The 25,465-nt window shown below is 39.5% G+C and overlaps 1 protein-coding gene across 1 annotated transcript in view; it reads left to right on the top strand.

Annotated features, from left to right (window-relative positions):
* The window catches only part of LOC132977394 (CUB and sushi domain-containing protein 1-like), a 455,723-nt gene that overhangs the window by 384,284 nt on the left and 45,974 nt on the right, over positions 1-25,465 (top strand). The window contains exons 43-53 of the mRNA XM_061041929.1: positions 2,547-2,756; positions 4,483-4,671; positions 5,149-5,326; positions 11,299-11,444; positions 12,249-12,329; positions 15,101-15,214; positions 17,525-17,641; positions 18,203-18,274; positions 19,402-19,548; positions 23,651-23,839; positions 24,998-25,183. Coding sequence (XP_060897912.1) covers positions 2,547-2,756; positions 4,483-4,671; positions 5,149-5,326; positions 11,299-11,444; positions 12,249-12,329; positions 15,101-15,214; positions 17,525-17,641; positions 18,203-18,274; positions 19,402-19,548; positions 23,651-23,839; positions 24,998-25,183 — 1,629 coding nt within the window. The remainder of the gene's footprint in view (positions 1-2,546; positions 2,757-4,482; positions 4,672-5,148; positions 5,327-11,298; positions 11,445-12,248; positions 12,330-15,100; positions 15,215-17,524; positions 17,642-18,202; positions 18,275-19,401; positions 19,549-23,650; positions 23,840-24,997; positions 25,184-25,465) is intronic.

Raw genomic sequence — 25,465 nt, 5'->3', positions numbered from 1 at the left:
CTCTGATTGGTCCATAGGTTCGTGTCCTCTGATTGGTCCATAGGATAGTGTACTCTGATTGGTCCATAGGATACTGTACTCTGATTGGTCCATAGGTTCGTGTCCTCTGATTGGTCCATAGGATAGTGTACTCTGATTGGTCCATAGTGTACTGTCCTGTGATTGGTCCATAGGTTCGTGTCCTCTGATTGGTCCAAAGGATACTGTCCTGTGATTGGTCCATAGGTTCGTGTCCTTTGATTGGTCCATAGGATAGTGTACTCTGATTGGTCCATAGTGTACTGTCCTGTGATTGGTCCATAGGTTCGTGTCCTCTGATTGGTCCATAGGATACTGTACTCTGATTGGTCCATAGGATACTGTACTCTGATTGGTCCATAGGATACTGTCCTGTGATTGGTCCATAGGTTCGTGTACTCTGATTGGTCCATAGGATACTGTCCTGTGATTGGTCCATAGGTTCGTGTCCTGTGATTGGTCCATAGGATACTGTCCTGTGATTGGTCCATAGGATAGTGTACTCTGATTGGTCCATAGGATACTGTACTCTGATTGGTCCATAGGATAGTGTACTCTGATTGGTCCATAGGATACTGTCCTGTGATTGGTCCATAGGATACTGTACTGTGATTGGTCCATAGGTTCGTGTCCTCTGATTGGTCCATAGGATACTGTACTCTGATTGGTCCATAGGATACTGTCCTGTGATTGGTCCATAGGATACTGTACTGTGATTGGTCCATAGGTTCGTGTCCTCTGATTGGTCCATAGGATACTGTACTCTGATTGGTCCATAGGATAGTGTACTCTGATTGGTCCATAGGATAGTGTACTCTGATTGGTCCATAGGATAGTGTACTGTGATTGGTCCATATGTTCGTGTACTCTGATTGGTCCATCGGATACTGTACTCTGATTGGTCCATAGGATACTGTACTCTGATTGGTCCATAGGATAGTGTACTCTGATTGGTCCATAGGATAGTGTACTCTGATTGGTCCATAGGATACTGTCCTGTGATTGGTCCATAGGATAGTGTACTCTGATTGGTCCATAGGATAGTGTACTCTGATTGGTCCATAGGATACTGTCCTGTGATTGGTCCTTAGGTTAGTGTACTGTGATTGGTCCATATGTTAGTGTACTGTGATTGGTCTATAGGTTAGTGTACTGTGATTGGTCCATAGGTTAGTGTATAGTGATTGGTCCTTAGGTTAGTGTACTGTGATTGGTCCATAGGTTAGTGTACTGTGATTGGTCCATAGGTTAGTGTACAGTGATATGTCCATAGGTTAGTGTATGGTGATTGGTCCTTAGGTTAGTGTACTGTGATTGGTCCATAGGTTAGTGTACTGTGATTGGTCCATAGGTTAGTGTACAGTGATATGTCCATAGGTCAGTGTACTGTGATTGATCCATAGGTTAGTGTACAGTGATTGTTCCATAGGGACAGTGTACTGTGATTGGTCCATAGGTTAGTGTACGGTGATTGGTCCATAGGTTAGTGTACGGCGATTGGTCCATAGGTTAGTGTACTGTGATTGGTCCATTGGTCAGTGTACGTGATTGGAACATTTTCTAATAATATATTTTTATTGTTTTCTTTTTGTGGATTTCTATGACTGCACCTTCACCGTCACCGCTGTGTGACCTTGTTCAAACAATCGTAGACGCTCAATGATAAGAGTGAAGTTATTTACACGTTATTTAACACATTACATTTTAGTGTGTGTTTGTGTGTGTGTGTGTGTGTGTGTGTGTGTGTGTGTGTGTGTGTGTGTGTGTGTGTGTATAATAATGGCTAATTTTTGTTGATACAATATAATTTTCTATTTCAAGAAACTGATAAAACTACACTAATGATTACTCTACAGACTTGAAACGGCTTTATTGACATTGTCTGAGACACTGCAGTAAAATCTTTGGTAGAGTCACAATATAAAATAAACATACAAAAATATGAATATATATATATATATATACATATATATATATATCTATATATATATATATATATAAATATATTGGTATATACTGTGTCTGATGGCCAGGGGTGGAAATTGGGGGGAATGCAGGTGCAGCTGTTCGAGGAGTAAAAGTCAAGAGGGAACGACCGTCAGACATTTCAGACGTTTCAGATTTAAAACATTTAGCTGATGTTTGTATCAGGGAATTCACATGAAACGGTTTGATGCTGTTTCTTATGCATGTTAATTTAAATGAACATAATGAGCTGTGTTTGTACGCTCCACAAAACAAGCAACAGCCTTTACAACCAATCGGAACACATGATACACCAGATCACTGTTTCAGCTCCAGAGAAAAGCTTTCGTCTTGCAGTTACAGGTTACAAAAAAGACAGTTCATGCATTCTGGCCATGAACAACTGGTTAAAGTTAAAGACATGAAAATAATCAACTCCTACAAATAACTTCATAATAATCATAAAATAATCAACAATTCAATTACCCCCCCCCCCCCCTCCGCGCGCCATTCGACCAGAGTATGGTTGCATTTACTGACATTGTTACTTTTTTGTTTTCCAGGAGCCCATATTCAGTTCCAAAACTTCTCCTCTGAAGACAACCATGACTTCCTAGAGGTCCGTGCTGGACCTCAGCACAGCTCTGCTCTGATTGGACAGTTTACTGGCTCACTGATCCCGCCCCCTCTGCTAAGCACCACACACCTGACGATCATCCACTTCTACAGCGACCACTCGGAGAACAGGCCTGGTTTCAAGCTCACCTATCAGGGTGAGTTAAGATCAAATAAATAAAAAAAAAAAGTTCAAGTGTTCATCTTGAGCCTAACTGTTAATTCTCTCCATATTGGATTGGAGAAAAATGGTTGTTTGAATTAGTTAGTGAAAAATAAAACGTCTGAATAGTTGTAAATGAATAAAACTTGTAAGTTGCTGAATTACAAGGCCTTCAAATTCCAATAAATAACAGCTAGGATGAGAAAATGAATTGCTCTAAGGTTTTGAGCTTTGATCCGCAGATGAGTCATGCTAAAGACTTAAAAACTTTATGGCACTCTTCTCATCGTTAGACGAGATGGATTGTTAGTAAGCCCCTGTGAGAGACTGGCATCTTGTCCAGCAGGATTTACTTGTAGCCCCAAGTGCTACACTTCAAAGACACAGGAGATGCACTGTGGGCCAAGAAGCAAACAAAACTAGAACAGAGCTTACAAACTTACATATAAACTGACCCAGATTCACATGCACTTAATCAGAATCTCCTCCATTTTCAATAGCAATATCCCCTAACACTGCAGTCTATGTCACTGCTAATTCATTGGTATAGGGATGCTGTGGGCATTTTCACTCTATGTACCTGAAAAGAAGGCTTTTTTTTATTTTACTGACAGCAAAGATCAGGAGTGCACTGTAATCCATACAGAGGCTCATCATGCTGTCCTCTGTTGGGTTGGTTGTAGTTTCAAAGCAGGAAGAACTCCCACCTCCACTTTTGGCCCACACTCTCCCTCATTCCTCTTTCAGTTTCTTTGTATCTCTTCATCCTCTCATTTTCCTTCCCATTGATGCTGCTCCCACATGGGACCTCGACATCTGTCATCGCTTGCTTTTATTTACCTCCTTCATGTCCACAACGTCCAGTTTAGTTTGTCAATATTTGTTTACCTGCCAGGATCTGAAGAGCCCCACAGGATCTTAATTCTGACGTTCTTAAGAATCCTTTGTGGCATCTCCCATCTGGGTACGGGACAGACTAACCACTACTGGCAGAAACACAGGTGTTCCAGTACACATCCTGCTCTGTGATTGTTACCCATGAAGTTCTGTCCCAAACCTTTAGATTGTGCCACTACCAGAAGAAATTGTCACCGGGACTTCTTTGCACAATCAGCCATCAAGCGCTGTCTAGAGCTGCAGAACTCCCTTCCCTGTATTGACCTAGTAGTGAGTGCTTGTTCTTGTGCTCTGAGGTGCTGTCCTTCTGTCTCGTCTTTTCTTGCAGTCTGTCACCTCCGCTCTTTGTCAGTGACATGTCTAATGGAAGTACTCGACTTTCCATCAGACTCACACAAGAGTGAGATGTGACCTAAATAGACCCTGTGAAACTTCCATTTCCTGCAGCAAGAGCGGACTCGCCATGCAAACATGTGCCAGACAAGTGTGTAGGAGGCGATTAGAACTATTGATGTTGCTGCACTTACAATTGGTAGCCTCTGTGGGTTATAGATTTTTAATGCCCCTTCAAGTCCATTAGCTGCAGACTGAAAAAGTGGCTGAAATACAATGCATCACGCCTGTCAGTGTAGAGTTGCATTTTGGGACTTTGGGCAGGCATGAAAGGCTTTCTATATAAGAACACACAACACAGAGGGACACATATAAAGTACACTTTATTTAACTATCTGACTATAACTCATTTTATTCTAGAAAACCCGAAACTAACTTCATGTGCATATACAAAAAATGTCACTTATTTTGCTTCATCTCTTTTTCTTCAGCCTTTCAACTTCAAAACTGCCAGGACCCTGCTCCCTTCCCCAACGGTGACATCATCAACAACGACTACAGCGCTGGCCAATCGATCACTTTCCAGTGCTACCCTGGTTACGTTCTGATCGGACACACAGTGTTGACGTGCCTGCATGGGACCAACAGAAAGTGGAACCACCCATTTCCACGCTGTGAAGGTAAACACAAGCGATAACTCTGATATTCATTTCTTTTAATTGATGTTCACCTTAGACAGTGTGTGATTTGTTGTTGTGTCATAATTCCTACCCCTGAACATCCACATCCTTTACCTACTAAGTGTAATTTATTACCTGTACATTTACAAATATTGTTTATCCTAATTGAATTTCAGTAAATTTAATCTAAGTTGTTTCACAAGCCAGCAGCGTAAGCTGCTAAGTAGAAAGAAAAAAATGATACGTCCCTCGGATCATTTACTTCATACATCAATAGCACAACCATTGCTCTTATTCATAACACTTTTACTGCTACCTCTGATTCTACTTGTGCTATGGCAAATTATGATGATAACTGTGTTCCTCACTGTCTACAGTTCAACATCTATTCTTGTCTCCTGAACCTCGCAGGTCTAGGACATTAGAATAAAGTGACAGATTTGCAAATAGATCATCATATAACTTTGCTTTTTACAGCTCCTTGCGGCTACAATGTCACAGCTGAAAATGGGACCATCTATTCACCTCAGTACCCAAATGAATACCCAAACTCCCAGGACTGTGGCTGGCTCATCACTGTTCCCCACGGACATGGAGTTTATATTAATTTTACCTTACTGCAGACAGAGCCTGTCACAGATTACATCGCTGTCTGGTAAGTGTGGATAGTCTCTCTCACACACACACACACACACACACACACACACACACACACACACACACACACACACACACACATATATACACACACAAATGCATAAGTTTATTTTCTATTCTGCTTTTCATTCTGGCATCACTACCTTGTAAGTTTGAATGTACTTAAAGCTGCTCTCCTCTCACAAAAAACAAGATGAAGTTTTTTCATCTTGTCTTCTGTTTTTTATTAATCTATTTCCGTCCCTTCAACACAGACGTTTTCTGATTTATTTTATTGGTATTATGATCCCTGGTGTTGGTTGCACGTTAATCCTTTAAATCTTTATACAAACACTGTGTTGGGTGTTCAAATGTATGTCTCAATGTGTCAACTCATATGGCTAAATGAATAGCTGGGTTTAATACACAGGGATCACAGCTCCATGGACTCCCAATACATACATGCCCACAGACTCTGTGCCATGCATGCACAGACTCTCCTGCGGTAATAATGTGATTCAGTGTGGAGGTAAGATTGTAATATCTGGAGTGTGAGAGTAATGCATTTACAATGGGACCACTGACCAATTCAATCTAACTCAGTAGCATGGCCAAACGCAGACCCAGAGAGGGCTCAGGAACTCTGGCAGTAATGATGAGATTCAGTGGGGAGTGGGAAATGTAATGAAAGGAGCTGTGGAGCCGGGGGTTTCGCAAATCCAACGGGACTCGTCTGTAACTGACAATCTCGGGTCAGTGTGAGGGAATTTTCTCACTTTTATTTTTCATCATGTTTGCTGTCAAATACTTTATTGAACAATGAATTTATGTGGAAGAAAATCGACTATTTGAGCCCTTATTTTTGGGGTTTGTTTGGTTTAGGAAATACATGTTTTGGCGCTTGGTTGAGGTCAGTCTTTTATTTTGAGGCTCAAGAGTCAAGCTTCAGGGAGTGAGCAGTTGAATTCAGGCAGCGGGAAAGTAATACATTCACAGCCGGTGACTACTCGCTTTCAATCTCTGCAGCCACCAGAGCCATGGATATAGCAACGGAGAGTCACGGTATCGAGTTATTTTGCAGTTGCAAATTGATTTTTGTGATTCATGTGTTTTTTTGGCACATTTTATGTGGAACAGAATTATAAAATCGGATTCATAGATTGTACAGCACCAAAAGGCATCTGTAATATGACATTAGTGCATACATGATGGACTGTTGCAGCGCCCAATCTCAAGATATCTCACACAGGAATATATTTGAAAGTGGCTGGGGGCTCACGCTGCAGAGAGGAGTATGAATCTCAGACCCAGTGGGATTCCATCTACCTTCCAGGGCCTCCGACAGATTTAGAGTGGGTGATTCAAAGGTCTACTGCTACTGCATTACAGCCAAGTAAATAGAAGAGTACTGAAGCCTACGTCAGTACACTGGGCCTGAATAAAAAAAAAGGAAATACAGAGCCTTTGCATTTGATTTAGTTATTACTTTCATGCAATAAATATACATATTTATAGGACATATAAATGTAAGTCAGTACTTTCAATGTTAAAGATTTGATTGGTTTTAAATGCCAAACTTTCTAAAACAGAATGTATTTCTTTGGCTTTGCTTCAGACAGCTGTACTGTATAGTAACGTTAGCACAGGAGAGGAGAGGCATCCAAAATTACCTTTCAGTTGTGGACCAGATCAAAGGTCGTTGCGTCAGTGACTGAAGCCACATATGCTCTCTCTGCTCATGAGTGCGTCAACAAATCTTGTATTCTATCGTATATCTCTGTGCTGTGAGGTTTGTTTATGAGTGTCGGATGCTTGACTTGCCCAAATAGGATCAAATGTGCCTTTCATGTGAAAGGCTGGAACATGATAGAGGTAGGGAGAATTAATGACCCACATCCTAATTGGATAACTAACAGAGGCCTTCTAAAACTTTTTTAATGATGGACTTTCTATTTGCAATTCTTTTAATTATGTGCATCGGCGCTGGACTGTAAAAAAAATGTAAAAAAAAGATAACTGACATTATCTCAGTGTATTCATTAGAGCTGTAGATTGGGGCCACTGCTTTTGTCACGATTTGGGCATTTGACTATTTGGATTTCTGAATTCAGTTGGACAGAAGGAGGGCAAAGACATGTTTTATAAACGCCCCGTCTGAGCTGCTGGGTTAATAAGAAATTGATTGGGAGCATAATTTCAATTAAATATGGGTCTTTTAGCGGTTATCTTTGAGCGTCTGATCCCAAAGTGTGTCATAATGGATCTGAGCGGACAAAAGCAAGCCTATTATTGATAATAATGAAAATGCAATTTACTGCAGGAAACTACAAGCAAATATTTATTTTTCTAAATTGTTATTGCACATCTAAGAGATTTTTTTTATGTTACAACAATGCTGAAAACCCCATATTTATAATGTTTGAAGAAATGAAAAAATAAGAACTATCTTTCAAAAACACAATAAATGTGATTATAATCCATCATTTCAAAATGTCACATTTAAAAGAACCAAAGAATTGTAGATATGATCTCAGGATGTGGAGAAACCAATTCATTTTTAATAAACATGTTGGTTGAAGAGTAACGACTTTGATTACACCCAGCTCTCTTTGGTAACACTTTGAATTAAGGTCACAATATTTAACAATAAATAGTTACTTATTAGCATGCCAATTAGTAGCATACTGGCTGCTTATTAGTCATTATTAAGCGCTTATTACTAGTATCTTATTCTACATGACCACAGTCTATAGCTAATGGGCCATTTACTAAGAGATTGCCCTCATTACCTCCTGATTACTGCTTATTGATAGTAAGTTAGGAAGGGAGTTTTTGTCTGAATCATTGCTTAATCTCTACATTTAATGTGCCAGAGATTTGCGCCTGCTTGTGTCTGCCTCGTATGCCTCTAGGGGGTTAATGTGACGGCAGCTGCACCCAGATGTTGGGGACTAATGCCAAACTGTCTCTGTGGTCTTCCATCAGTTGTGTTTGGCTAACTGCCCATTGTTACTTTGCCATTTCTAACAGGCTTTCACTTCAGATCATCGCATTATGATGCTTCATTCTCAAAATAAATGGCATTGTCTTCTAAACGTTTGTTATATGTTGCTTCTATAAAGTTGTGTATCCTAGCAATTAAGCAACATAGTCATTATGAAATTTTATTGTTTATCTCACGCAGTTAGAAGTACTGGATCGTCATAGAATCCCAAAATAAAACCACTGACTGAGCTCTAAAGATGTCTCTCAGCATATGCAGAGATCATACAATACAGTTCACACATATAGTAAAAGAAGTCCAAGAGTACCAGAGTACCTACTCTCTTATCAATATATGTCTCTTCTGACTCTCTGTGACAACTCTCTCTTCAGCATAAAGAAATCTGAAGAAGCAGATTGTGTTTGTAAAGAACAACAAGGCTTCAAAGTTTGAGTTTGCATTTTCCACTAAGTATCCTCCCGTTATGCAAATGACCCCCTTCACTGCAGAAGTCCATGTACACCAGCTCCAAGAGCCAAACACAGTTCAATGCATCATGTGTTGGGGTATTTAATAGAGTTAGTTGAAGTTAGAGCACAATTGAGGGTCTCACAGCCAGACTGTTTGATGTTTATGGCAGCTATGGAGGTATGGTTGAAACAAAAATAGTTATATTAATTAGGAAAAAAGATATTTAGTGGTAAATCATTTCAGCGTCGATGTCTATTCAAATATTTTTTTTCCCATTCCCACTCTGTCCTCAGCCGCACTGTGTTTGTGTCAATCATCTGTCACCTGTCTCACTGAGGAGATAAACAGGCAGTGGTAATTCTTAATGCATCAAACTTATTTTTAATCTTCGTCTCCAGTGGTGAGTCTCACTTACAATGTGTGGCAGAACATCTTACTCACTCATCCTGACCACGCGGTTTCAGCGGCTGTTGAAATTCTCACCAGCAACTATTTTCTTCAAAAGCTAGCATCTCATGACTCTGAGGTAATGCATTCATTTCACTGGAGCACATTCCTACTTCATCGAGGTAAAGGTCACCAACCAACACTGTGAGCTGAATCCAAGTTTTCTCCAAGTGCTGTTGTAGAATTTCTACACTTTACAGAAATAACTATAAATTATAAATAAGGCCCTAAAATGCATGTTTTAATAAATTAAATTGTATATGTTTTTTTGGAGGAAAAATACTGCTTTGGGATTTGTTTATTTTTCACCAAGCAAAATAAGAGCCTCGAATTCTAACTGAGTTTGGATTCAAATGACCCAAAAGGCACATTTTCATTCTTCAAATGAGCTCCAACACCTTCAGAAGACTTTGAATTATTGAGTAGCCAAGAGATCCTGGGCACTCTTCATGAATTAAAATTTTAAAACCCTTGTTTAAACCAGTGGCATGTTCATTAAAAACTGAAAACTGGGCGTTTAGGAACTGTAGAAAATGTAACCTTTCAACAACTTTCAATATTTAATGAGCCACGATAATCTTTTAATCCATGGGTTTTGTTCAATGAACTTGTTTGAAAAGAGGAGGGTAAGAAAAAGAAAAGAAGAAATGGAAGAAAAAAAACATGGCTATGCCTTCAAAGGAATTTACCAGAACAGTTTTTTTATTTTATTAACCAAAGCTGCCTGTTTTATTTCTTCGTCCTTGTTATTTCATCCACTGAGTGAAAACAAACCAGCATTTTACAAGCAAGTGTGGTGCTAAACCGGGGATAGAGGGGCGCTATAGCACCATTTCAAATCTGTCTAACCCCGGTTAAGCAGACATACGTGAGAGATGTCTATTTTTTTATATATGTATAAAAAAGAGAACTTAAAAAGTAACTATTTCATTCATGAAAATCAACTATTCATAGAACCCCAACATATCAGTCCAGCTCCCCCTCAGCACCGGGAGAAAACAAATCCTCGCGCCGGCCCTGTTTACGAGACTTCCAAACTGATTTTAACCCCTGATCTTCTTTCAGAGAAGTGCAAACACGTGTACCTGCTCAACGTTGATGTTTGCCACCAGTCGGCAGTTTGTTTATTCAGTCAGATTCTAAAAATCAAATCACACCTGGATGAAGCATTTAACTTTCATCGCTATCATGGATTTCCACTCGGAGACATCTGCAGAGGCAGTTTAGGGATCAGTTCAGTTTTGTAATAAAATATGTTTAGTTGAGGGAAGAATGGATTTTTTCAGGTAGATCAATTGAATGTTTCTTTTATTTCTGAATAGAGAGTCGAGAAATATGCTTATTGATGTTCACCAGTGCTGACACAATGCAGATTCATTAAATGTGATTATTCTCAGGTTTCCTATTGCTGAGTCAGAGGGTATATTCATAACACGTGCCCCATATATTCCCCATGAGCTATCTTTAAACATTTATATTACTAGATATGTTTTATTGATATAAAGTTATAGTATTAGAAGGATTTGTTCCCTTACAATCTAAATCACTATTCTTCAGGTTTAATGTAGACCCAAAAGCAGACACGGCAGCTAAACCTCTCTCTTGTGAGGTTAACCACACCCACTTCATTTGTGTTGTACACGTGGAGACCTTAAAGGCAGGGTTGGGAATTTTCTCCAGTTGAAATTGTCTTTAGGACCTGACAGAAATTAAATAACTCATGTGCAGGAGGAAAGGAACAAATCTATTCATCACAGGTGATAGAGTTTAGCATTGCTGTCTTTTCTTATAAAACATCAAAGACGATACTGGAGTCGGTGCTATTTTTTCAAATAGTTGTTAAAATCTTTGAATTTATGATATCGAATACATGTACTTACTTAAATTTATACAGTAGAACAAGTGAACAGAGTCTTTTTAGGAAGGGCTTTTTTCTCTGAAGTAAAGGATCTGATTTGTAGATTAAAAGACAAACAGGTTTTGTATCTCTTTAACTGTTGTGTGACTCTCTCCACGTCTTGTAAAGCCTGATCACACTTTTAGTTTCAAGCGTCAACATTTTTCTTTGTTGTCCCTCTCTACATTTTCAGGGACGGACCAGACACGTCTAGTCCTCAGCTGGGAGTCTTCAGCGGCAACACGGCATTAGAGTCGGCCTACAGCACGAACCTCCAGGTCCTGATCCGCTTTCACTCTGACTTTTCAACCGGAGGCTTCTTCATCCTTAACTTCCATGGTACAGATACACACTCGAGCACACACTGTACCTGTGGCATAGATACTTTTCTTTGTTTACAGTATGCACCACAGCTTAGAAGAGCTAACTATAATCAAACTAAAATCAACTATACACCTTTATTTGTTGCATTCATATGAAGTCAATATGAGTCTGTGTAGTTCTTATCACGATCTACTTTTTTGAAAGCAAGAGGAAAGCCACAAAAAAAAAGTTCTAGAGCATAGCCTATTCTCTTCCTTCTCTCGTTTTTCTAATACTGGACCTCGACTACTCTTCATAACTTTAAAGAATAAAGAACATTTAGAAGAGGAGGTCCTTATGATGCTCTTTCAGTGAGTCAATTTCACTGCACAGGAATCATTCAGAATTGTAGTAGTCTGTGAGTAGTTTTTTCTCTTTTTGGGACTTTGAAGGACCACTTTGTGATTCAGAGAGATCTGTTTGAAGAAGTGGAATATAATAAACATGGTTGTAGTATGAGTTTTTGTGTCTTCATTATCAAAGACTGGGCCATGCATGTCTGATGAGCAAAGAACAAAGTGGACACCATCACATTCATACGTGCAAAGATTGAACTGCACTCATTCTTCTTACCTCCACTTCAGCTTCACAAAGAGCAGTGAGCATCTATTTCTTCCAGTGTCTATTTATCTGGTTCATGCACATTTATTTATCTATCAAAAGGTCTGGAAGTACAAATTGTCCTTTTTCCTTGTAAGAATACGACTCTAACAAGCCCTCCACTCTTCAGACGTCAGTGCTTCATAGGTGCCTTGTTAACACTTTTATACCTCTCTCTAGCCTATCGTCTGAAGAAATGCCCTCCTCCCCCTGTTGTGGAGAACGCCGAGGTGATCTATGAAGATGAAGACTTCCAGATAGGTAATAATCCAGATAAAGAAAAGCATTATGGGACATATTGATAGAAGCTTCGTGACTGACAGGATTTACTCAGGCAATCATAAAACACTGAAAATAATAATTATCGTCATAGAAAAAAAACCTACAAGGCACATTTACTGATTCATTAGAATTTGAGTTAAGAAGCATACCTTGCATACACACCTCGACTGATCTGCAGGTGAAAACCATTCTGTCCTGACAGGATGGACAAACTAGCAGATCAGGCTTACAGGAGGTCATTATTCTGCAGATTGTAAATGACTCCACTAATGGGCTACATTTTTCTAAAGATAGCATGCTAACGTGATACTGTCAGTGTTCATTTTATTTTATTTTTCGAAGTGAAGCTGAGTGCAGTGTACCTCTCTATGTGCATGTGAGTTTGTAACACACGAAGCGATAAATTTAAAAATGTAACAAAAAGTATTTCATCATTCTTATCTTGTTTTTTTTTTTATTACTCAAGAACTAATACAGATGACTTGTGTAACTCTGGATTTAAAGGTCACATATTATAAATAAGTCTTAGAGCTTCAAAAAAACATGTCTGTGGAGTTTCTTGCTCAAAATCCGCTCATTTCCTGTAATTTATCATGCCTATAAACCTTTGTGTCTGTACCTTTAAATATGAATGTGGCTGTTCTGACCACGCTCCTCTGGGGGGCTCGGGCCTTCTTGCACCATGCCCTATTGTTTACAAGAAGGCAGAACAAACAACTAGCTGTGGGAGTGTCACCCACCTGGGGGAGGGGTTACTGTCCTTTGTGACATCATCAAGGGAAAATCTCCAAAATACCAGTTTGAGCACAAATTTTCTGAAAAGTGGAGAGGGCTAAAGATGGAGAGAATGGACTTTTCTCATAACTTGGGGGTTTGTAGACAGACCAGTGACACCTTTTAGAAACCAATGGTAAAGTGTATTTTGCATAATATGTGACAATGATGATATACAGAGTTTTCCATAAGCGCTGGCTTTCGACTGGTTAGCTGGACATGGGAACATTGTAACCTACCATCACTTATTTGGTAGAAATTGTTGTGTACAGTAGTTGTCTTTTACAGGATAAAGAGTTTAAATCATCTCAATCTGAGGTGAAATTAGCAGTAACATGGGGTGCACTGGTAAAAAAGACAACGTATCAGTTTGCAACCTAAAGTGTGATGACAGCTTAATGATCTTTCAGCCTTGTCTTAATTCAGTGGTTCAGAACCTGTTGAAACTACCACAACTCTTTTTTTTTCTTTTTTCAGGGGAAACAAACAATTTTACCTGATCTGGCCTTGGAAAAACCTTAATATATTAACGTAGTCTAAAGTAGAGCTTTGCATGGACAGGGGCCTACAGTCATATCCATCAATGTTGAAAGTTGAGCTTTCTAACATAGAGAAACAACTATATTTAAAAGTGCGTGGAGGAAAATGATTTTGAGTACGAGATTTTTCAAAAGTATTTTGTGATTAGCAAAAACATAGTGCTTGTGAAACCACAAAGTCTTATTTCATACAAACTTAGTGAACCAAGATCCTGTCTTGAAATATCACATTGAATATGTTCTCTCCTCAGCTTTTGAGAAAGATCCATTCCAGGAGAAATAATCACATGTCAAGCTCTCCATTTTCCCTCAGCCATATGTTATGTGATTTGCTCTAAGCTTCTTACTCTTAGGTATGGTGACCTTTCAGATCAACGGGGGCTGTAATTTTGAAAAAAAGCAGACATTTCATAAAACAGCGGCAAGATCAATTTAACCCTGCCAGTGGTATTCAGAACCTCGTGGCTTCTGGCAAAGTATGTAATCATTTCTCTTCAGAAAACTCACATTTTGAAATGTCAGTGTTTTATGAATTCTGAAAAGTTGGATGATTTTGCAAAGATTTGCTGATTTGTTTTATTTTTTTGACCTCTAAATGACACACGTCCTGTGCATTAAATATATTTCAGCCCTGAAAAACTTCTTCAGCCCTCATTTTGACAGAGGAAAACTGGTATTTGATATGAAGTGCCCACAAAAAGCATAACTTTTGATTAGTTCCTTCTAGTACTATCAGTATTCCAAAATACAACAATGACTTCAATTATCGACACAATTATTGCAAATGCATTGTCACCACGGCAGCACAATGCCTGCACCTGTTCACAGAAATAGACACAAAGTGAAGACTGGATCTAGTTTGTGGTAACCACATAGAAATCTCCCAGACAGTCAGAACATGGGACAGCATGTGCTTTTAATATTACAGTTATAAATCCTGGCACTGTGTTTCTAAGACGTCACAGATTTTTGTTCTGTTGGTCAGTGTAATAGCCAATTATACAATCTGTGAACAAGCTCAAGAGATGTTCACTGTTCTTTTTGTTGTGTTGGAAAGTTTTAAACAGCACATTCTACACGGTGAGCTTGTGTTGTGTAGGCCTCCTGGGCAAAGTTTGAAGCATGCTAACATCTCCCTGACAGGTGCTAGACCTCCTCCCCTTTTAAGATCACTAGTCTGTCAAACTTGGCCTCTCAGAATGGAGCCAGAGGACAAACAAACATTTTTGAGGTTTCCACTTCACAAAGACTTTTTTTCAGTAAACCGTACGTTATATCTCAAATCCTATTTTATTTAGCATGAAATAAACATAAACATAGAGTCATAAATCTGAACTTCAATCAGCTTTTTAATAGAAATTGATCACGCTGTGTCCTTCATGAGGCAAAATGTTTTTAAGATTTAATGATCTCTAATAACTTCATGAAACTTTGCAGGTGACATTGTGAAGTATCGCTGTTTACCTGGATACACACTGGTGGGAAAGGCGGAGCTCATGTGTAAACTCAACTCCCATTTGCTGTTTGAAGCCCCGCCCCCAACATGTCAAGGTAAGATCATACCTCCTGAACTTTATACACAATGAACATCTTCCTGTATGTATGTTTGTCTGTTTGAAAATCAGATTGAAATCCTTTATTCAAAGGGTTATTCAAAGGGTTATTCAACGGGCATCACATTTATTTTTTAACATCATTCTCTTTAGATTCTGCAGAAGATCCCACATGTGTTTAAACAGGATGTACTGTGCCACATAAATCATAATGTAAAATTGACGTTTAATCTAATAAAGGCCCTTGTCGATGCTATGAAAAAATATTATTTGGAGAAGAAAATAGACGTTGAAATCACATAAACTGAGACATATTGATTAAATAATGAGTTAAATTACAAAAGGCTGGTAGATTTATATTGTAGGGCTCTGGTGATTATTTTTTTAAAATTCAAACTCTTCTAATGTAATTAACAACATTTTTTCATTTGATTAATATTTAGCTTTTCCTGCTATGACATACCAAACTGTGTTCTGTGGAAAAGTACTATAAATAGATAGAGAAAAAACAACATTCAAGAAACTTAAAAACAATGTTTTTTCATGGTGAATCAAGGTTCAGTTTTTTTCATAGCATCATGTTTAATGACAAAATAAATCAGAGAAATTAAATTGAAAATTGAACTCCATTGGTACTGACACTTTCCAATCAGCATGAGGAAAATGTTGGACAGAGGAACATAATTTTATTCATTCTTTATTATATTTGTTAGTAAAAGGTAAGTCCATTGTGTCTTGAATTTGATTTCTTAAAAAGTTTATAAAATAGAGACCTAGGGAAGAAATCACTTAATACAGCCATACTGTGAGGCACAGAGTAGCTCCTGGTATTTCTGGAACACATCAGTACTACTTTAATTTTCTCTTTGGAGGAAGTTCTTTTTTTTTTTTTTTTATTCCTGCTGCAGCTGAGTTACTCAGCCTGATCACACTGGGTGAACACTGTGTCCTTTCTATTATAAAGCCGAAGAAAAAGAAGGCAGCTCTCTTATACTATGACGTGCGTCTTAAGAGTACCTCACAACACTTATAGTTCTTCGTTGTTCTAAAAATCCAGTTTCCTTTGAGTCATTACAGAGGGAGCCAGAGAGGCTAATACATCGAAGAAGAAAGGGAACCACATGTGGTTTAAAGAGTCCACCTGTCCTCTTTAAGCCCATCGTGACCTCTTCTATACACTCGGCGTGTGACGGTTCACAGAGGTCACGGTGTGGTTGGTACCTCAGTCTTGGGGTCAGAGTTCAGTACAACAGGAAATAAAGCAGCCAAAAGTCCTGAATGCACACACCCCCCCCCCCCCCCCCCCCCCATCAGCTCCCTCACTCTGGCATTTCTCCATTAGTGCATGTCCATAGGATGCTGCTTGTGCATGTGTCTATGTGTGTGTTGCATGACTGAGTGTAAAAACAGATCAATAAAGTAAATCTTAATATTAGTGTTTTAAACAAAATAAAGAGAAAAAAACAAAACAAAAAGATGCTACATAAAAGAGAAAACCGGAATAAATAACATCACCTGATTAAAAAATATACATCAAAATGAAAAACAACATGTATCATATAGATATATTTTTTTCAAATATTTATTTTGTGCCTTTATTGGAGAGATAGGACAGTGGATAGAGATTGAATTCAGGGAGTGAGAGAGCGGGGATTGACATGTTGGAAAGGCGCCACAGGTTGGATTTGAACCTGGGCCGCCCGCTTGGAGGACTACAGATTAGCCACCATACATGGGCCGCACGCACTACCCGCTGCGCCACCAGCTCCCCCTTGTATTATATTCTTATACAAATTGAGGTCACATAGCTTGAAGTGTCATGGAAGGTTCATCTATCTGTTGTTAGTGAACAGCAGTTCTTTGTGCTCAATCAGTGCTCGTGAACCCGAACCGTGGACTGGCTTTTGAGTACAGGGGATGGGAGACTGTAAAACCATTTCTTACTCTTACACTCTGCCCTTCCAGGACAATCCCATCATCCTCTGGTGTATCAGTGGCATCTCTTTAACCATTAAGTATCGGCACTGGAAAAATATAAAGATTGTCTGTGTTAAATAATATAATTAACTTTTCCTTCTGTGTACAAAGCATTGTTGTTGTTGACCTGTTCAATTCTTTGACTTCTACCCTTCCCGTCAACGGTTCATTGCTTGACGAGGCTGTCAAAGGAACATGTTGTGGATAACTCAGTGTTTTGTATAGTTTCTCACATTTTGAGCAGAGACATTTCCATCTATGTGAAAAATGTTCAAAAGAAAAAAGTTTGCACAGTTTTCTGACTGTTTTTCTTTTTTTCTTACTCATCCAGCTCAATGTCCAGCCAATGAAGAGCGGGCTTCATCATCGGGGGTGATACTGAGCCCCGGCTTTCCTAGCAACTACCCAAACAGCCAAACATGCTCCTGGCTACTTCACATGGTTCCAGGTAAAGTGTGGGTCAAGGAAGTGACAATCGTGTGACTGTGTAGATATCTGATTGTGTGAACGGTTCTGGCGTGAGACAGCAAAAACAATCACTTGTGTATTATTGTCTTTGAATATTTTCCGTGTGCGCATGATTTACAGTGTGAAACACTGTCTGTATACACCATAGATTGCATGAACGATGTATATGAGTTCTTGTTCATGACGGAGACAGAGAGTGAAATGATGCTTACAAACCTGTACAGTATGCCCGTCTGCTCTTTAGGAACGAATATGCATGAAGTTGCAGGCAAACTACTGCACACTCTTTTGCCTGATGAAGGTGTGGTACTAGAACTTTTCCAATAATTGTATTTTTGCACGTCAGACGCTGTGTGGTAGTCTGCTCGCAACTTTTTAATGGACTCATTCCTCTCCTTCCCTCCCGTCTTTAAAATAGATGTGTGAACTGTTTTTCCAATTTTTGCCTAAGTATGCACAAAATATGTGTGTGTTTCTCTCTCTAATGCACGTGTGTTTCTTTTGGACCTCATTTGTAAAATAATCGTCTCTTGTTTCCCAGGTTACACCATCAATATCTACGTCGAGATGTTCCACAGTGAGAAACAGTTTGATGAGCTGGAAATCTTTGATGGTATACACAGCTTTTACTCTCTCATTTTGCTCCACCCAGACAAACACACACGCAAGCACGCACACACACACACACACACACACACACACACACACACACACACACACATGCACACACACACACACACACACACACACACACACACACGCACACACATACTTACATGCAGCTTTAATTTGTGTTTGTTTATGAAAAGTAGCTCAACAGTTAATAAGATGCACAACACTTAATTCTCATTTGTGGTTCTGGGAATTTTCCCCCCAGGAGGTCTGAAGAGGTTGTGTAACAGTGAATTGAAGTGTGCAGATGTGTGTGTGTGTGTGTGTGTGTGTGAGGGGGAGGGGGGGAGGGGGTTACTTATCTTTACATTCCTCATAAATTAATCAATATTTGATCAAAAGGAATCGCATATAACTTTACAATGTTTTGTAAGAATGTTTTGCCAGCACCATAATATCTGTTCTTTAAGTCATGAGGTGTTTTACAGCTTTCTTTGTATTCTAGCAAATGTCATAACAAGCCGACAAAACACAAATGAAATTCATGATTGGTATTGGAATCCACCAGCCGGGAACAGCATATATATACTTCTACTAATCTATGCATCCCACACAGCTCTAGCAGTTTGTATTCATCTTGCCTTGTCCTAAAGAGACTCCAGCTCTCTTTATGTCGCTGACAGAAATTGCATCACTGTGGAGGAGGCGTTTTGTGGCTGGAGTGGGTGTTTTTCTTTTCTGAATCGTTGTAGCATTGTTGACAGGAACAAAGTGTCAATAAACGTCAGGAAAGCTGTTGATTATGGTTGTAACTTTGAAAAGAAAAGTTTGAAAGAAAGGATGCAAGGAAAAAAAAAAGACCACGCTTCAACCACTGTTTGGTTTATACAACAGACGTAAGGACAGGTGAAGGGTTGTGCTCTCTGAACATTTTTTAGGGTAACTTTTCTCTGGGAGACAGAAAAACTGAATTTGATTATTCACTCATCTTTACATATAAGAAAATATTTCCATTTCCCAACAACTCTTCAAAGACCACTTAATAAAACTGCATGTTGTGTGTGTTTGTATGAGGCTTTAATAATATGATGTTAGCAGTTCTGAAGTGTCCTCCATTTGTTGTCGTAGGATCCTCGGGACAGAGCCCTTTGCTCGTAGCTCTAAGTGGTAACCACTCATCTCAGCTCAACTTCACATCCAAAACAAACCAGCTCTATCTACGATGGTCCACTGATCATGCCACCAACAAGAGAGGATTCAAGATTCGATACTCAGGTACATCCAATTTCCTTCTTTTTATACTATTTTCTTCTGTTCATGGCTCCATTTATGATATGAGGTTAAACAACCGCCATATATATTTCCATGTATTTAGAAGCAGCACAGTCTGATAGATGAGTCTTCTTTTTTTGTTTTCCGCTTTTTTTAATATCAAAATTCAAGTTAATTTATGCATTTTTTAGACAAACAGGTTAATGTTTGTTGAGTACTTACATTACCGCAAATATTTCCAACAGTTATCAAAGCCAGAGAAACCTGTAATATTATAGTTGCAACGGGACGTGTCTTGTCGAGGCTGCCGCCATGACAGACAGAAATGTTTATCGTTGCCGTGGAAACATCAGATGTTTCGTCAAGGACCGCTACATAAGGAAGTGGGAGCTGCTACTGAAAGCTGCTGTACTGTTGATGTTCTGCTGTGATAAAAACGTTGGTAAACGTATTCTCTTCCCTAGGTCGGTTTCGCACGTTTGTCTTTATTACATCAATGCAGAGTTCGTTTTCGGGTGTGGGGTATCAGGGAGAACTCCCATCATCTTGTTGTCATCATATATTGTTATATATTGTTATTGTATATTGTTATTGTTATTGTTATTGATTGAGAGCCCCCTGGCGGAGGAATCTACATATTGTATCTTTAAAGGTCACATATTATGCAAAATACACTTGTACTTGTACACTGCTTTTTTTTCTGACACTAATATGTGTCCCTAGTTGTTCGTCTACAAACATCCAATATATGGAAAAAGTCCATCCTCTCTGTCTGTAGCCTGCTCCACTTTTCAGAAAAGGTGTGCCCGACAGGCCGCTTGGAGATTTTCCCTTGATGACATCACAAATGGCAGTAACCCCTCCCCGAAGTGGGTGGGTGACAGCTAGGTGTTTGTTCTGCCCTCTGAGTCTACCTTTACTCAGTAAGCTATAGGACATGGTGCAAGAAAGCCCAAGCCGCATCCCCTTCTAGAGGGGCGTGGTCGAACACAGCTCATTTACATTTAAAGCTACAGACACAGAAACAGGCTGTTTGGAGCAGGGCTGCAAGAGAGGTGCTTATAGGCATGATGTTTTGGGAGACTCTGAGACTTATTAAAACTTGTTGAAAAAGAGTGTTATATGTGACCTTTAAACATAGTTCATAAAGTTTTACTCATTTTGGCTGTAGTCATTCGCGTGTGCTCTCATGAATAACCTAACCATAAACCTTTATAAAAAGGAATCGATGCATTTATAAAGGTACCTGAGCTATGATCATTAAGAAACAAGAACCTCTTAAATGGAAATGTTCTTCTGTAATGCATCAGGCTAATTAAGAGACAAAGAATTAGTAAATCCAATCTGTTAATTTGACGTTTTGTTTAAAAATGAGGTATACCGTCTGCAGGTTCTTGCCAACACTGAGACGTTCAGACCATTAGCTTTGTTCATTTCAGGCAGTGAGGGTTTTTTCTTTTTTTTAGCTGACCCCTAATCACAGGTTTTAACTTTTGAAGAATTTGTTGAAGATGACCACCAATCTCAGTCGGAGAAAATACAATTTGCCGTGACACTGATCCTGTTTGGGCTTGAAATGAGTGAGTCACAAGGTCAGTCTCCTGGCTCTCCAGGGTGGGTGGAAAACTTGATGATATATGTTTTAGTTTGTGGGTTATATCAGCACAGAGTTTCGAGGTAACACTGTTGTCTTTTCCCCGTGGTGCTGTAATGCCCTGACAAAGGCAGAAATTCAAGGTAGAGATTTTTCACTTAGTGTACCCTCTACATACACTTTTAATGTGCTGCTGTGTCCCTGAAGTGATTATCAAAGCACATCATACCTACTATACGATACGTTTTGTATCTGTACTGAATCCACTACTTAAAACATACAAGGTTAGAGGCTAGGGAGTATATTACGTCTCTGAAGGTCCACATGCTGAATACACCTCTGTTTTTCTGCTGTGACTATTATTGAAGCATTTTTCTGGACATTTCTTGACAAAGCCCACATTGTCTGCAGCTGTTAAATGACCTTGTAGCCACTCAAAGATCCATATCCTGTCCATATGTCTCTGTTATTTTTTCTTTTTAGCCACTTGAATGTGTGTAGGGGACATCTTTGTATTTAACTGTCATTGGTTGCTAGAGAGATCTTGACAAAAGGGAAAGCAGTTGATAGGATTTTAATGAAACATTTGAAGTATGCTAATGATATTATTGATATCTTTGAGTTGATTGTCGATTAGGTGTTTTTGTTTTTTGCAAAACTAGAGGAACCAGTGACCAGGTAGCACTCAGATGGAACTTCCTCAGTTAGTCGTAGTAGCCGCAGAGTAGCCCTAGAGACTATCGTTTCAAGTCGTGATATCTTTGTGGCGTTTCGCCTTCAATCTGTATCTCGCGGAGGAGTAATGGGGGGGACGAAGTGATCCCACCTCTGTACCTCCTTCCAGGTAGTACCAGAGGTGTTAGGCGGTTCAGCGGAGCCAGCGAGGGAGCTAAGCACTGTGTGTGTGTATGTATGTGACTGTGTGTCTACGTGGAGCTATTTCGGTGCCGTGCTTCCGCAAAGCTAAAATGCAATGTGAATTCACAACCTGCCACACCAATATTTCACCGCTGCGGAATCAGTTTGAATATACCAAGGTGTGATGACGGCCGAACTTGGTTACACCACTTTAGCGAAAAGAGCAGTCTGAAAAGGACTGATGTTAGTAAGCCCTGTGGGTGTCACGAGAAGAAACAGGATGTTGGTGGTTTGTCACTTGCATAGGTCTCCTGAAATCTTCTTTAAATCTTCGGTGATCTGCATGTGTGAACACAAACATCCAAAATGTTCACCCCAACTGTATGCACAAATTTTTTCCTGCCAGCCCCCTGGTCAATTTAACATTTGAACTCAGGGTGAGCTGAAGTGAGACAACAGCAGGGCATATTCAAGAAAATTCACTGCGAGCGAGCGGGAGGGGCCGGTGAAGTTTATATCCCACGACTGGGCAAGAACAGACTGTATGCACGCGACTAATGCAATCTCTATGCATGTAATGAAACTACTTCATTATGTTATCCGTCCGCCAGTTTGATCTTTTCCGCTCTTCATCAACTACATGCAGAATTTTGTTTGAAGGCAGCAATTCTCGTTATAGCTTCTACTTGGTCTGCTGTGTCCTCGTGCACAATAGGAACATTCACAACATATTCATCTGCAGCACTTCTATACTTCTCTCTACACAGCATACCAACATATTTTTCCAATACCTGGCTGGCCAAATAAAATCCCCCAGTGCGCTTCAGTATTAAACAGCGAGTAATTACTGAGATGACATGTCAACAAAGAGAGGGTCATGTCTCTTTATTACAACTGTCATCCGATGAAGGATTGTCATCTTTTTACTGATTGTTTTCTGAAACCAAAGAGTGATGATTCTAAAGTGCAGTGTTATTGTCTGATTGTTTTAGTGATGCAGCTAGAGCAAAATGCTTTTAGAATCAAGAAAAGACAGGACGCTTAATTCAACGGGGAGAGTAAGACTCAACATACTTTTGGGAAAGAGCGGTTTTGTAGATGAAAGGGGAAAATTACACAGTGGTTATTTTGTCCTGAGTGGGTTTGGAAGGTCACTGCACCAGTGTGAAGCCAAAAGGAAGAAGAGCCAAAATCAGGTGGAGCAACGACCACATCGGACAGAGGAGGGAGAGCCACGTGGCCCAATGTGACGTGGTGTGCTGGATGTTTAGAGATTATTCTCCATGCTTTTACACTCACTCCTAGGAAGTCAAAACACTGCATTACTTTGAATAGGTTTTATAATATATAAAAGCTTTACTTGAATTGCTGTATGTTGAATAAACTCACTTTCTCTGTTTGAAATGCCAGAGGATACATGGGTGATCCAAATGCGTCGTGATGAGAGCTCCAGTGCTGTAGTGTTTTTTTACCTTTTTCTCACAAAGACAAAAAAAAATCGATGCAGCTTAACCCCCCTAGTCTCTCCTGCTAATTAATGTCAACATAGGAAATGAATCAATTACACTGATAATTGGTTTCCTATGATCTGAGAACATGGAGCAACACTTGTTATTTCATTTTTCTTCCTTTTGTCTTTGTGTCTCACCCCAGCTGCCTACTGTAGCATCAACGATCCTCCAGTCAACGGGGGCGTGGTCAACCGAACCAAACTCCGGCCAGGTAGCAGACTACAGTACTACTGTAACCGAGGTAACCGCCTGATAGGTTCAAGCAATGCCACCTGCAGGCTCCACCAAAATGGACTCTTTCAGTGGGATACACCACCACCTTTTTGTCAAGGTAACATTTTCAACACATCCTCCATCATCTGAGGCCCTGTTTGCCAGTCCATACTCGAAACCTGTAGGACATGAAAGTGCTATTTGGACTGCCCAAAACAAGCTCAGCACAAACCAACATTGGGTTTATAAAGAATGTTTCTACCTCTTAAATAGATGCAGGGTTTAGATTATGTTCAGATTTTGGACTCACCGAGCTACACCAACTCAATAAAGACTGCAGTTTTAAATCATTATAACAGTCAAGATTCATGCTCTCTTACCACAGATCTCTAAAGATAATCACGACTAAGGACCCTTCTAACAAAACATAAAGAAGGCAGTAATGACTAGAGACGACTCTACCACTGAGCCACAGCCGAGAGTCTGTCGTATCTCAACCAGAAGGTTGGGGGCTCCTGCAGCCAGATGTACTATCCCCGCTGCTTCGTCGGTGGCGTATGAAAGGGATAAGATTATACTGAAGGACACTTTACACAGCAGACTCTGCTTTAAGTGTGTGAATGGGTATGGATGGGTAGGTTGTGACCTGCGGTGTAAAAGTGCTATGAGTAATCTGAAGAGTAGAAAAGTGCTATACAAGCCCCATTTACCATGTACCTTTTACTCATACTGAGAAGTTTTTGGTAAAACTACAAATGTGAAATTTGGGTAAGGAATAATGTTACTTTATCTGATATTTTCAGGCATGATTTTGAATGATAAAGTTCAGATAAAAGGGAGGTTGGAAACTGAAAAGAACAAATGGGAAGAAATATGCACAGAAGCACATCTTGTTACCAACTCAAATACACAGAGGGAATTCAAGTAGAAGATAATGAAGACATTCCTTTTCTTATGCACACCAGAAAAGAAAAAAAAAACTTGCGAAAATGGGCCCGACATGCTCACAAAAATGTTTGAGAAATCGTGGTACTCAAATTGGCAACCATAATGACGTATTCTGGACATGCTGGAAATCAAGAAAATCCTGTTAAGAGGTTTTTAAGGCTCTTGAAACAGTATTTCATCAAAGTGTTACTAAAGAGCTGTCCACGAGTTATCAGGTCTCTCAGGACACATGTTAAGACCAGACGTAAACAGGGCCTTGGTATTGAGTAATCCTTATGAACTTGCAGCATTAGAGGGATTTGCATACTTTCCATTTGTGTTCCTACAGCTGTCTCATGTGGGATACCTCAGTATCCAGGCAACGGCTCCTTCCATGCCAATCAGTACACTGTTGGTAGCCAGGTGACCTACCTTTGTAACGAAGGTTTCCACCTTGACCCTGGTGTGACAATGACAGCGGTGTGTTTAGAAGACGGCAGCTGGAGTAATGCAGCCTCAGCACCAAGATGTCTGCGTAAGTATTTAAATGATGATTAATGAGCATTTAAGAGTTTATGTCGAGGGTTACTACAGGTACTTACTACTCCTTTAGCTCTTACCACATCCTCAGTGATCAGAGCAGAAACTGTTCAATCTAATTCATGTTGTCTCACTGACAACTGAGCAGTCTCAGTGTTTTGGAATTCTTTCAAACAGCGATTATATAAATCTTACAACATTTCTAAAAATCTAATTTTAAAGGTCCAATATGTAAGATATCTACTATCTACTAATTTAAATCATAAAATGACCTTAC

This window comes from Labrus mixtus, chromosome 1 (genome assembly GCF_963584025.1).
Source record: "Labrus mixtus chromosome 1, fLabMix1.1, whole genome shotgun sequence".
In the NCBI taxonomy this organism is placed as follows: Eukaryota; Metazoa; Chordata; class Actinopteri; order Labriformes; family Labridae; genus Labrus; species Labrus mixtus.
Note: the sequence above shows the minus strand (reverse complement) of the source record. Positions and strands in the feature narration are given on the sequence as shown.